General features: G+C 40.5%; 1 protein-coding gene across 2 annotated transcripts in view; it reads left to right on the top strand.

The window, feature by feature from the left end:
- The window catches only part of BAZ2A (bromodomain adjacent to zinc finger domain 2A), an 81590-nt gene that overhangs the window by 59831 nt on the left and 9457 nt on the right, over window positions 1-12302 (top strand). For both annotated transcript variants that reach the window (XM_075265593.1, XM_075265592.1), the window contains exons 10-23: window positions 324-531; window positions 1148-1209; window positions 2075-2119; window positions 2292-2543; window positions 2692-2946; window positions 3044-3258; window positions 4118-4192; window positions 4841-4997; window positions 6838-6897; window positions 7803-7947; window positions 9047-9540; window positions 10266-10464; window positions 11640-11795; window positions 11942-12102. In XM_075265593.1, the coding sequence (XP_075121694.1) occupies window positions 324-531; window positions 1148-1209; window positions 2075-2119; window positions 2292-2543; window positions 2692-2946; window positions 3044-3258; window positions 4118-4192; window positions 4841-4997; window positions 6838-6897; window positions 7803-7947; window positions 9047-9540; window positions 10266-10464; window positions 11640-11795; window positions 11942-12102 (2484 nt within the window). The remainder of the gene's footprint in view (window positions 1-323; window positions 532-1147; window positions 1210-2074; window positions 2120-2291; window positions 2544-2691; window positions 2947-3043; window positions 3259-4117; window positions 4193-4840; window positions 4998-6837; window positions 6898-7802; window positions 7948-9046; window positions 9541-10265; window positions 10465-11639; window positions 11796-11941; window positions 12103-12302) is intronic.

Here is a 12302-nt window from a genome sequence, read left to right as displayed (position 1 = left end):
ATATTGAGTGTTGAGAGAGGCTGTTGCATTCTGGGGAAGCCACTGTCTATTGCCTAGTGAGTATTTTGTGCATGTCCCAGTAATAAGAGTTGGACCTTTGCAAGATACCCATTGGGCGTCAGACAGTGGCCGCGGTAACTGTCCTGTTAAGTCTTTCCATAGTATGCCTGCACAAAATTTTTAGAGAGGCAGCTTTTGGAAATGACTAGAATCACAGGTAACCCAGTCATACTTCAGTGATATGTTATATCTGGTTGGCACAAACACAATAGAAAAACATTGTTATTGGCGTGATTTAGAATTGCTTTTATTTTGAACTGCAGGGCACAAAGTGGGTACTGCTGAACTCTGAAGAAATTCCCTCCCGCATATTGGCCATCACAGGGAAGAGGGGCCGTCCTCGTAACATGGAAAAGGCTAAAGCAAAGGAAAGTAAGGTGAAGCGAGGAAGAGGTCGTCCTCCGAAAGTCAAGATGATTGACCTACTGAGCAAACCTGATGCTAAACTCTTGAGGAAGCTGGAAAATCAAGGTATAAATCTCTTATGTTATAAAAATTATCCATATATATACAATTATATGCATCATAAATAGGCAACCTTCGGCACACCAGCTTTTGCAAAACTACAACTCCCAGCATGTGTATATTGGTCTGTTCTTAGAACTAATTTAGAAGTGAATGGAGCAGGTGGGGAGTTGGTTTCACACCATCTGGAGTGCCGAAGGTTCCTGAACCCTGATATGTATTTTATCCAAGGATACAGAACATACAGAAAATTATAAATCACTTTTGGGCAGATTTACTAGTACAAATCTGCTGGAATTTTTGAAAAAATTGGTGTAAATGCCTTTATTGTATATGCCTTACATCACATTTATTGCGTTGCATTTATTGACATGTTTTGCGCTTTGTCAGGCAAGGGTTTGTGTATTAAAATGTGGCATTTTGTGCCAAAAAGATGTGATTAATAGGTAGTATATACTTAGACTAGACAGTCTAAAGATGCATCATCTGCTGTGATAAATCTGAAGCATTTTAAAGTTGTCAAGTCTAAGTTTCTATGTTGCTTACTAGACCGTATTAGTAAATATACCCCTTTGTGTGTATCACATTGGTTTAATTTTATTTCATTCTGTCTTTCATGTAGATATCCTTAGTGATGTTGAGAAGGTGCAGTTGAGTAAGCTAAGAAAGAAAATGAGAAGGAAGGTAAGTGTTTAGATGAATAAACTATTTCAATACAATTAAACTTTTGAAGGTATTATTCAGGTTTTGGGGAACTGGTTGAGATAGAATAAACAGTGTGTGTGTATATATAATATATAGAGATGAGTGAACACTGTTCGGATCAGCCGATCCGAACAGCACGCTCCCATAGAAATAAATGGAAACACCTGTGACGCCGGCCGGACGCTGGCAAAGTCAGCGTCACAGGTGCTTCTGTTCATTTCTATGGGAGCGTGCTGTTCGAATCGGCTGATCCGAACAGTGTTCGCTCATCTCTAATAATATATCGTTTGCTAGCTGTTTCTGAACCTCAAAGGGTCCCTCATTTCTCTTATATGACTGAGACAACAACCCTTTAATAAAAAAAAATGCTTCATAAATTGATGTGTATATTAAAATTTGTGATATTGGCCCAACCAAGTAGTCTGTGTAATGTGCAATTTTATCTAATTTATTGGGCAATGCATGTAATAAATAACCTAATTTTGGTGACCTGCGGTTTTTCTGCTTTTAATAAAATTTACTTCTAGTAGGGGTACAGATCTGTCCTTCCTTGCCTTTTCTCTTAGCTCGAGATATCCTGAGATAAGGGGAACAAGATGAGCAGCCTTGAAAAAATAATTCAGTTTTTGTGTTACTTACCATGCATCCAAGTTTTTTGGTCACCACTTATCTCTAGGTAACTTGAGCCAAGAGGAAAGGTAAGGGAGGATACTCCTTGTATGTGGACAGACCAAATTCTAGCAAACACAGATGCCCCACACTTAGAGAACACTATCTAATATCTGTAGTCAGAACTCCTTGTCTTATCATCTTATTTCATAAAATGTCTACTTTTATATTTAAGGCCAGAAGTCAAGAAGCAAAACAAGAAGCAGCAAAGAAACTAAAAGTAAGTGTTTTTTATACTTCAAGTATCCTCTTTAAATAAACATGCTCTTTGGGTTGAAGTATAGATTTGGTGGTGAGCACAATAAATTGTATGTTTTTTTTACTAATATATTCATTGTGGTTAACTTCATTTTTTCTGCGAGTAATCCATGCTTCATTGTTGTCATTGACAGCTAAGAGAAAAGAAAGAGAAGGAAAAAGAAGAAAAGGAGAGAGAGCAAAAGATAAAGGAAGCTGAGCAGATGGAAGTTAAGAAAAAAGTAAGGAGAAAACTGAAGGAAAAAGTAGCACCTCCCCCTCCTGTTCCAAAACCAGACAGGAAGCAGCTTGCACAACAGCGGCGGCTGGAAGAACGCAAGCGCCAGCAGTTTATGTTGGAGGAGATGAAGAAACCCACTGAAGATATGTGTTTGCCAGATCATCAGGTGCGTAACTGTCCTAGAACAACTATAAGAAAGGGCCTGACATAAGACATTAATGGCACTTCCACAGGATAAGATTATAAACCCCTGTAACATTCCTCAGAAGTTGTGAAACATTCGTAATGTTTATTGACCTCTGTTTTCATTTCAGCCATTACCAGACTTTTCACGTGTCCCAGGAGTAGTGTTACCTGGTAGTGCCTTCCATCAGTGCTTAATGACTGTAGAGTTCCTCCAGTCTTATGGAAAAGTTTTCGGATTGGATGAAACGAAGGAAGTACCCAGCCTCTTCACTCTGCAGGAAGGACTCTTCAATGTGGGGGACAGTTTATGGGAAGTACAAGACTTGCTGGTGAAACTGTTGAAGGTTGCATTATTTGACCCTGGGCTTCCATCTTACTGCCAGGTAATCAAATGGATTTAGAAATCTGTGCTCCATTTTTAACAATGTATATGATTTACATAGCTGAAGTGCTTCACAAAATCTTTCTTTTTATCTACAGTCTTTGAAAATCCTAGGCGAAAAAGTTTCTGAAATCACTTTAACCAGGGAAAATGTGTCTGAAATACTCCGTATCTTCCTGGAGGCATATGGTGGTGACATTGAGCTCTGTGATAGCCTCCGCGCTCATCCATTTCAGGCGCAACCACCCCACATCAAAGCAGCTGTGCTCGCCTTTCTCATAGATGAGCTCAATGCCAGTACTCTGATCATCAGGTGAGGTTTTGATTCTAGTATAGTTCTCATTTTTAAAGAAACTCAAAGATAAAAAAAAAAAAATAGGTCCCACCTCTCTTCCTTTTTTGATTTTCATTTCTTAAAGAGGCTCTATCAGCAAAATTATGCTGATAGAGCCCCACATATGCGTGAATAGCCTTTAAAAAGGCTATTCAGGCACCACAAATGTTATTTTAAAATAAGACCATAAAAACATATTTGTAAATCATACCTGTCGTGCACGGTGGGCGATCCTGCACTGTCCGACGTCATCTTGCTGTCACGCCTTCCTTTTCTTTCTTCTTCCATCGACACCCTCCTGTCCTCGCTCTTCCCCGCCTTCATCTTCTTTTCTTCCAGAATGAAGAAGTTCACGAGCTATCGGCTTTCCCGCTCTGTGCCCCCGGTGAAGAGCTATTGGTTCCAGTACTGTAGCTCTTCACCGTCAGAAGGGTGATTGACAGTCAGTCAGGAACGCCCTTTCTCACAGTAGGATCTATAGCGCTGTACTGTGAGAGCGGTCGTTGCTTACCGCCCAGTGATGATGCTGAGCGGTGAGGAAGGCCCCCCCCAGTACAGCGCTATAGACGCTACTGTGAGGAAGGGCGTTCCTGACTGACTGTCAGAATCACCGTTCTGCCGGTGAAGAGCTACGGTATTGGCATCGGGGACAAAGAACATGAAAGCCAACAGTGTGCTAAATTCAGCGCACTGTCTGCTTTCTAGCAGTATATTAAACTGCATGTGGCCCAGATGGTGAAAGGTCCTCTTTAAAATATTGATATGTCTAGAATATTTTTTATTCAATTTTAATTTACAATGTCCGCTTATAACGTGAAGTGTTTGCTTATTTCTGCAGTGAAATTGATAAAACTTTGGAGAACATGTCTAATTATAGAAAGAACAAGTGGATAATTGAGGGCAAAATTCGCAGGTAACTCTACCAATGCTCTCGTGTTCTCTCTTCTTATTCATTTGTTTTCTTTCATAGTTGATAGCATGCTTACTTTACATCCATTTTGAATTGTTTACTTGGTCATAGACAAGTAAAAAAACGTGAGTCTTCAGTAGTTGATACCTTTTTTTAATGGCTAACTAATAATGATGACAGATTACGAGCTTTCGGGATAACTCTGATCCCTTCCTCAGGTATAGTATAAAAACAATTTCTGAAGGATGTATCCCTATGTGTCCCCTTGTACATAAATATGCATCCTTCATCCTTTTTTATATTTCATACCCACTGGCTCACACGGTACAAAAACAAACGTTTTCCTTGGTCACAGACAAATATTAAAATAAAGCATGTTAATAGAAATCAAACTTACTAGTAAGAAAGTTATGACATTTAAGTCACTGTTAAAACTGACTGACAATTTGCTGTTCCCCTATTGAACTGGTGGCCACACATGCTCAGTCACTGGTTTCTGCCATTTTATAGTTAAAAATGGTCTTTCTCTTTACTTCTGCCCTACAGTTATATCCTTTTCCTTTAATAATGGTTTACAATGTAAAAGCATGAAGAAAATGGTAAAGTACATTTTGATTTTACCCACTGAACTTGTATCAAAATATCTTACAGGTTGAAGTTTGCATTAGGAAAGAAGACAGGACGACAAGACTTTCAAGTCAACAGTACTGAGGAGTGTCGGACAAGACGCAGTACACGCAATAATGAAGAAAATGAGGATGCTGTGGGTGATGAATCTGCTTTATTGAAACCTGCTGACGATGAAGAGGTAGAACCAAGAATTAAACATACATCTTAATAAATGTATCCAGTGTGCATATGTTCTGTAAAACATAAGTGGGCTTTGTCTTTGTCAAGTTATATGGGCTACTAGATTTCTATTGAACAAGTTTCCACATCCTGGACCCATCCTGTGCTGCTAACTATCGACCCGTCTCTAACCTCCCCTTCATCTCTAAACTTTTGGAACGCCTGGTTTATTCTCGGTTAATCCGTTATCTCTCTGCTAACTCTCTGCTTGACCCCTTACAATCTGGTTTCCGCGCTCTGCACTCTACTGAAACAGCTCTCACAAAAGTCTCTAATGATCTACTAAAGGCTAAATCCAATGGTGACTTCTCTCTTCTTATTCTTCTGGACCTCTCTGCAGCTTTTGACACTGTTGACCATCAACTTCTCCTCACTATGCTCCGCTCAGTTGGCCTCAATGACACTGCGCTCTCCTGGTTCTCCTCTTATCTCTCAGGCCGCACTTTCAGTGTATCATTTGCGGGCTCTGTTTCCTCCCCTCTTTCCCTTGCTGTTGGGGTTCCTCAGGGCTCGGTCCTCGGCCCCCTGCTCTTTTCTCTCTACACAGCCCCCATTGGACAAACCATCGCCAGATTTGGCTTCAGGTACCATCTTTATGCTGATGACACCCAATTATACACATCTTCCCGTGACATCACCCCTGCACTCATTCAGAACACCAGTGACTGTCTCTCTGCTGTCTCTAATATCATGTCCTCGCTCTATCTGAAACTAAATCTCTCTAAGACTGAACTACTACTGTTTCCACCATCTAACAGATCTGTCCCTGATATATCCATTGCAGTCTCAGGCCTTACTATAACTCCTAGGCAGCATGCCCGCTGCCTTGGGGTCATATTTGACGCAGACCTTTCCTTCACCCCTCATATTGAATCACTCGCACGTTCATGTCACCTCCACCTCAAAAACATCTCCAGAATACGCCCTTTCCTTACCAGAGATACACTAAAGACACTTATTGTCTCTCTGATTCATTCTCGCCTTGACTACTGTAATTCCTTACTAATCGGTCTTCCCCTCACTAAACTCTCTCCTCTACAATCTATTCTGAATGCAGCGGCCAGGCTCATCTATCAGGCTAGACGCTACAGCGATGCCTCCGGTCTGTGCCAGTCGCTACATTGGCTGCCTATTCATTATAGAATAAAATATAAAGTTATTACTCTCATCCACAAGGCTCTCCATAATGCCGCACCTCCCTACATTTCTTCCCTCATCTCTGTCTACCGCCCAACCCGTGCTCTCCGCTCACTCAATGACCTAACACTTACATCCTCTATTATCAGAACCTCCCATGCTCGTATACAAGACTTCTCCCGAGCTGCACCACTTCTCTGGAATGCTCTACCCCGGACAATCAGATTAACTCCCAACTTCTACAGTTTCAAACGCAAACTAAAGACGCATCTTTTCAGACAAGCCTATCACAATTCCTAATGCACAAAATTGTCTGAACACTGTATAAGCAATGCCGCCCCTGCTACCTTGTGTCACCCTCTCTACCTCATAGATTGTAAGCTCTTTTGAGCAGGGCCCTCAGTCCCATTGTGTGAAATGACGTTCTTTGTTATGTATGTCTGTATCTGAACCCTATAAATTGTACAGCGCTGCGGAATATGTTGGCGCTATATAAATAAAATGTATTATTATTAGTTAAATTCTGAGATTATCTTAAGATTATAGCCTAGGAATAACATATATAGAGGAAGGTACGTTTTCTCGAGGACTGAAATGTAATGCCATTGACTATAAACAATGTATTTTATGTAAAGTGAGAGTTCCTGTTCTTTATATTGCAGGAACAAATGTCAAATGTGAATTCTTTGGATCTAGAAAGACAGATAGAAAAGCTCACTAAGGTAAGTTAGAAAACAGAATCTCTGCTATAAGCAAACAGATAACAATTTTGTGTCTTACCAATATTATTAGGTGAGAGTTTTACATATGGTATATTTGTTAATAGACATGTCTCCCTCTATTTTATAAGTGGAACATGGTGATATAATTGATGAATAATAATTTAGCCCAAACTATAATAGTACTGTATTGATCCTGTTTAAACTGCAGGGTCGATGCTTCTTGGCATTGTGTGCTACCAGTAGGCTTTCTAGTCTGTCTTTGGATTGTGTGCAGCTAATACGCTCTCAGTCAAGTAGTTCTTAGCTAACCTCAGTCCTGGGCACCAGCTTCTGTTGTCTCTTCTGAAGTGGCTGCTTGTCCGGGATACAACGTACTAAGGACACGCTGCCCCTTCTACTATGTAAGAGGGTACTTTTTAGAACCTTTTTTTTTTCCCTCTCTGTATACAATGACAATGTAGCAGTGTTTAATATACTGAGTGTAATGTGTACTATACAGCAAGGCTTCTGACTGAACCATAGATTACCCTAAAGGTTTTATTATTTTATTGAGCTTGAGGGAGTGGCATATGTTTTAAAAAAAAATTTAGTGTCCTTTTGCTTACCCAGGAGATATCCATTGATGATGCTTTGGCACTTCTGCACATGCACAAGCTAGATGGTACACTTGCACTCCGCTAACATTCAGGTAGTGAGTGCACTTGCACAACTGACAAACTATTGGCGGAGAGGGTGAAAATACTATGTAGAATAAAAGTCTGTCTTATGACAGAGGACAGGTGGATGCTCTCCCTTGTTGTGGACTGAAACTGAAGGAAGATTATCTTAACTATTACCATTCATTTCTAGGTTGTTTTTTTTGTATGTAATTCCCACTGTTTCCATTTTGTTGTCTTGTTTTACAGCGTCAGATGTTTCTGAGAAAGAAAATCATTAGCTGTTCTCAAAGGCTTCGCTGTATGTCTCTGGGTCAGGATAGGTACCGCAGATTCTACTGGATGCTTCCACACATAGGTGGCATCTTCGTTGAAGGATCGACTGACCATTTTGGTGAGTTCACAAACCAAACCAAATGATAAAACCATATCAATGGATTAACAAGTTATCCCATATCCACTAGATCAGGACAGAAACAAATATTTGTGTTCACTTAATTGCTCACTAGGTTGACCACAAAAGTCAGAGCATTATAAATAGTGAGTGTCCTGCGTCTCAACCAGCTCTGCTCACCAGGGGTTTTGAATGACGTCCACCATTTTGGATAGATGTTTGTTCTGGCCGGCACTCTCAATGCTTCATTCATTTTATTGGAAGCCCTGTAAATAGCCGAAGTACAGCTTTTGACTAACTCCAGCGCTTATATTGAATGTGAAGTGGAGTTTAGACTGACCCAACCACTGCTCTATTCAGAATGGGGCAAAATTCTCTGGTTCTTTTAATAGGTGGGAGTCCGAGCATTTGGACCCCCATCAATCTGCAGTTATCCTCGAACTTAAAATCAGTGTTACTACTTATTTTGTCATTTAGTAGTACTCCTGAGGGGTGGTCATCAATCTAGAAAACCTTGGAAGACTGGAGTAAAATCTTTCATGTTTATAGGTCCCTCAGCCTTTAACCTGGAACATAATTTGTAGTAACTCTGCGTTGTTTCTTTCCTCTGTTATTCCTTCTGTATAATTTTCAGTTATGCTCCAGAATTGTATTTTAGGAAATATTTTTATTATTCATGAAATAACAAGTGCAAGAGAGGCGAGGCTAGGTTCACATCTGTGTACGGGTTTCTGTTCGAGGGGTCCGCTTGGGGACCTCCTTCCTTCTGTCCCCGAACAGAAGCCTAATCTGCATAAAAACGTGGTTAGTTTGGGAAACCAGCAGACCCCTAGACTATAATGGGGTCCACGTGGTTTCCGCCCAAAAAGAGCAAAAAATGCAGAGAGAAAAGCTTTGCTTGCAGCGTTTTATCTCTACATTTTTCACGCAGATAGTAGAACGGAATCCCTGTATGGAGTCCGGGTGCAGATGTGAACTGAGCCGAACAGATGCTCTCTACAGGTCTTTTTCAGCTTGTCATACTGCATCTGTCCTTATACTTACTATACTATGGTACTGGAGAGATCCCAGATACTGATATAACCATGTTATTTTCCAGGTTACACTTCAGATACTCCTCAAACTGAAGTGTTGGAATTTTCTGGGGTGAAGATGGAAGAGGAGGAAGGGACAGAAGAAAAATATTTGTGTTCACTTAATCGCTCTCGAGGTCGACCACGAAAGTCAGAGCATTGTAAATACTGTCAGTGTCCTGGGTCTCAACCAGCCCCAGTGAATGGCCTTTTGCAAGCAAATCCTTCTGAAAACCAACAGGGCATAAGCCAGACAACAGTGCTGTCATGGCTGACACATTGTCAAACTTCCATCATGAACAGCACTGTGTTGACGCCAGAGAATAGTCCTCATCGCACTGAGGGGACATCTACATTTGACATTGGGCCCTGTCCTGGGGCTACTGACACAGATGAGAAGGATAACAGGTTGTTCAACTCACTCCTTAGGACTCCTTGCACTGAAAATTCCCCAAACCCCAATTGTCAGTCAAACAGCTTGCTTTCTCCATCTCTCACTGCAACCACACAGCCAATACAGGTAATTTTAGAGTGATGAAGGTTGTTATTGCGGAGGTAGAATATTTCTGTAGCTGCAGCATCACCTTCACTGGTGTACTCAGGGAACAGAAGAAATATGTAGCTGAACATTCTTTAATGGTGCAAAAAATACATGAGGATTGATGTCCTTAGACTTGTATGATCTTACAATGTATTGGAGTAAAATCGGTAGGTAAGGCAAGAAGAAAGCAGCTCTAACCTTGCTTTTTGGCAGTAGTATTAAAACTTGGAAGCGCTTGCAATTAATTGTATATTCTAAGAATAGGGGATAAGCGTCTCATTGGTAAAACTATTGAGATCCTCACCACTCATGGGAACATCTCTTCAGTAGTCTTGTAGAGGTAAATAGTGGCAGCTCTCAGTTCATACAGAAGAAATTGCTGTGGGTATTTTCGTGGCAGAATTTATTTTACAACTTGCGGGAAAGGGAGGGAATCTTCATTGTTGGCACCAGAAGCCGCTTTGTATCACATATAATACCACCTAAAGGGCTATTATGTTTTCAGCAAGTAAAGGTTACTCATAGTGTAATAAAATGTTATATAATTTTCCAATATACTTTCTATATCAGATCCTCATGTTTTCAAGAGCTTTGCTTGCTGTCATTTGTGAGGAACTTTCATTGCATAGCCCTAGTGTTATTGATGCGGTTGAGACATCGGTCTTGCATGAAACCTTTTGATACCAGCTTCTCACATTACACAGGTCAGTGGATTGGCAGATGAAAAGCATCAGTCTGTTGGTTCTCAGCTGCCATCTGTGAATACAATTTGCCAAGTGTGTAACAAGCCCATGAGCAATGCCACCGCGGCGGAGAAACGAAGAGGGCGACCATCCAGCAAACTGTTAACACAAATAGAGCAAAAGTACTACAATCAGCTAATAGAAAGGCCTATACCAGAAGGTACGTCATTGGTTTTAGTGAGCCCGTGCTGCCCTAGTGGAAATTTATGGGGTTACAACAATGTTTTATGTGATGGTGTATTGAACTAGATCAGACATGAAGTGGTCACAGGTAAGTATTTTGTCCATATGTGTTAGATCTACAATAGTAGAGCTGACAGTAATGCACACTTCAAGCGACTCCTTAATATAATTTCTTCATATTAAAAAACAAATTATTTGTGGGCAGAGCAATCCCATTCTCCATGGCTTCCTTGCAGTATGCCTGCTGGATACAGATCGTTTTGTATTACGAGAGTGACGGTTTGTAATCTACTCTGAGATACTTCTGGAAATTTGGCGTTTTCTGAGACTGCCGCTCACTCACTGAAAACTGCTCTCTGCAAAGAAGGGCTAGCTTTGTTTATAAGCCTAGGTTACAAAACTGCATAGAAACAGTTCTATACAAGACACTTTTTCTCAGAATTGATAGGTCTTAGAGGGGGTTTTCCCCAAAATCTAACCATATTTAAATTTTTTGACTATATAAGAAATTAATAAATTTGCAGAGCGTTAAAGATTTTCTTTAACCCTCTTACTTGTGACAGTGTTTTGTCTTCATCAGTTGCCATTGGATATGACCGTAAATGGAGGAGATTTCTATGGTTTGGGCAGAAACCCAGCTATGATTTCCTTATCAGTTTTATTGGACAGGGGCACTACATGCTCAAGAAGGCAATCTGTCCACACGCAAGGAGGTCATGGCTAGGTTCGGGACAAGGCCCAGGCCATAGAAGCTTCCTGTATTCATGATCATATCCATTAGTGACTGACAACCCCTCTTAGCTGTCCATCCACATGATTTAGCTACTACCTTAGTCTTACTCTGCTGGATGAGCATGTATGTGCTTTATGACGACAGGTTGAAAAGCCAGTTACTCTGTCTTGCTTCTGATTCTGCCATCATGGTCCTTCATACACAAGATTGTCCACCGTTTCTGAATTCGGCTCACTTTACTGTATGTGTATGGCCAGTTTTTAGTCTATTTAGAAAAGCTGATCTCCTGTACTATGGGGTTTATATGTATATAGTATTTGATAACATTATATTTGACAGACCGCAATAATTTAATAACAGACTGTCAAAATTTAGGTGCCACTACCTGATCATTTTTATGTGCTGCTCTTGATTTCCAGATATGAAAAACACATGGTGGTGGATAAAGGACCCAGCTGTGCTGGAGTCGTTGCTAAAAGCTCTGCACCCTCGAGGTATCCGTGAAAAATCTTTGCACAAACATCTTACAAAGCATCTTGTGCATCTCAAGGAAATGTGCGCCCGGCCAGCTACTGGTAAGAGCCTTTTTGTTTTGTTTTCTTTAAATCTTTGCTGCCATATACTAAAAGCGGAAACTGTAGCAAATAATAAATTCTATGCTTTATGCATGTAATTGGCTGAACACGTGATGATCACTTTGAATTTATTTCATTTTACCTAGATGCACTGTTTCAATTCAGACCCCCTGAAGGTCATCCTATATGTCAGGAGATGCTGGACAAATGGTCTGTTGAGCAATGGACGTTTCAGGTGGATCTCGCTGTTCTACAGTGGGTGGAAGACTTAGAACAAAGGGTCATGGCATCAGACTTGCAGCTACGGGTCAGTCACTTTTACCATTTATTTTATTCTCTCGTTTACTGAACATTTTATATTTTATATATTGGTATTATGTGATGGCGTTGTCTGAAAAGTCCAGCAGCTTTGTAGAGCCCACGGTGTGTCTGTACTACTTAAAGCGACCCGTCAGTTCATAATAATAATTTTACAATAAATACAAAATGTAGACAAAAAAAGAGAAA

This window comes from Leptodactylus fuscus, chromosome 2 (genome assembly GCF_031893055.1).
Source record: "Leptodactylus fuscus isolate aLepFus1 chromosome 2, aLepFus1.hap2, whole genome shotgun sequence".
Lineage (NCBI taxonomy): Eukaryota > Metazoa > Chordata > Amphibia > Anura > Leptodactylidae > Leptodactylus > Leptodactylus fuscus.
The sequence above is the reverse complement of the archived record's forward strand: the minus strand, read 5'-3'. Positions and strand labels throughout refer to the sequence as shown.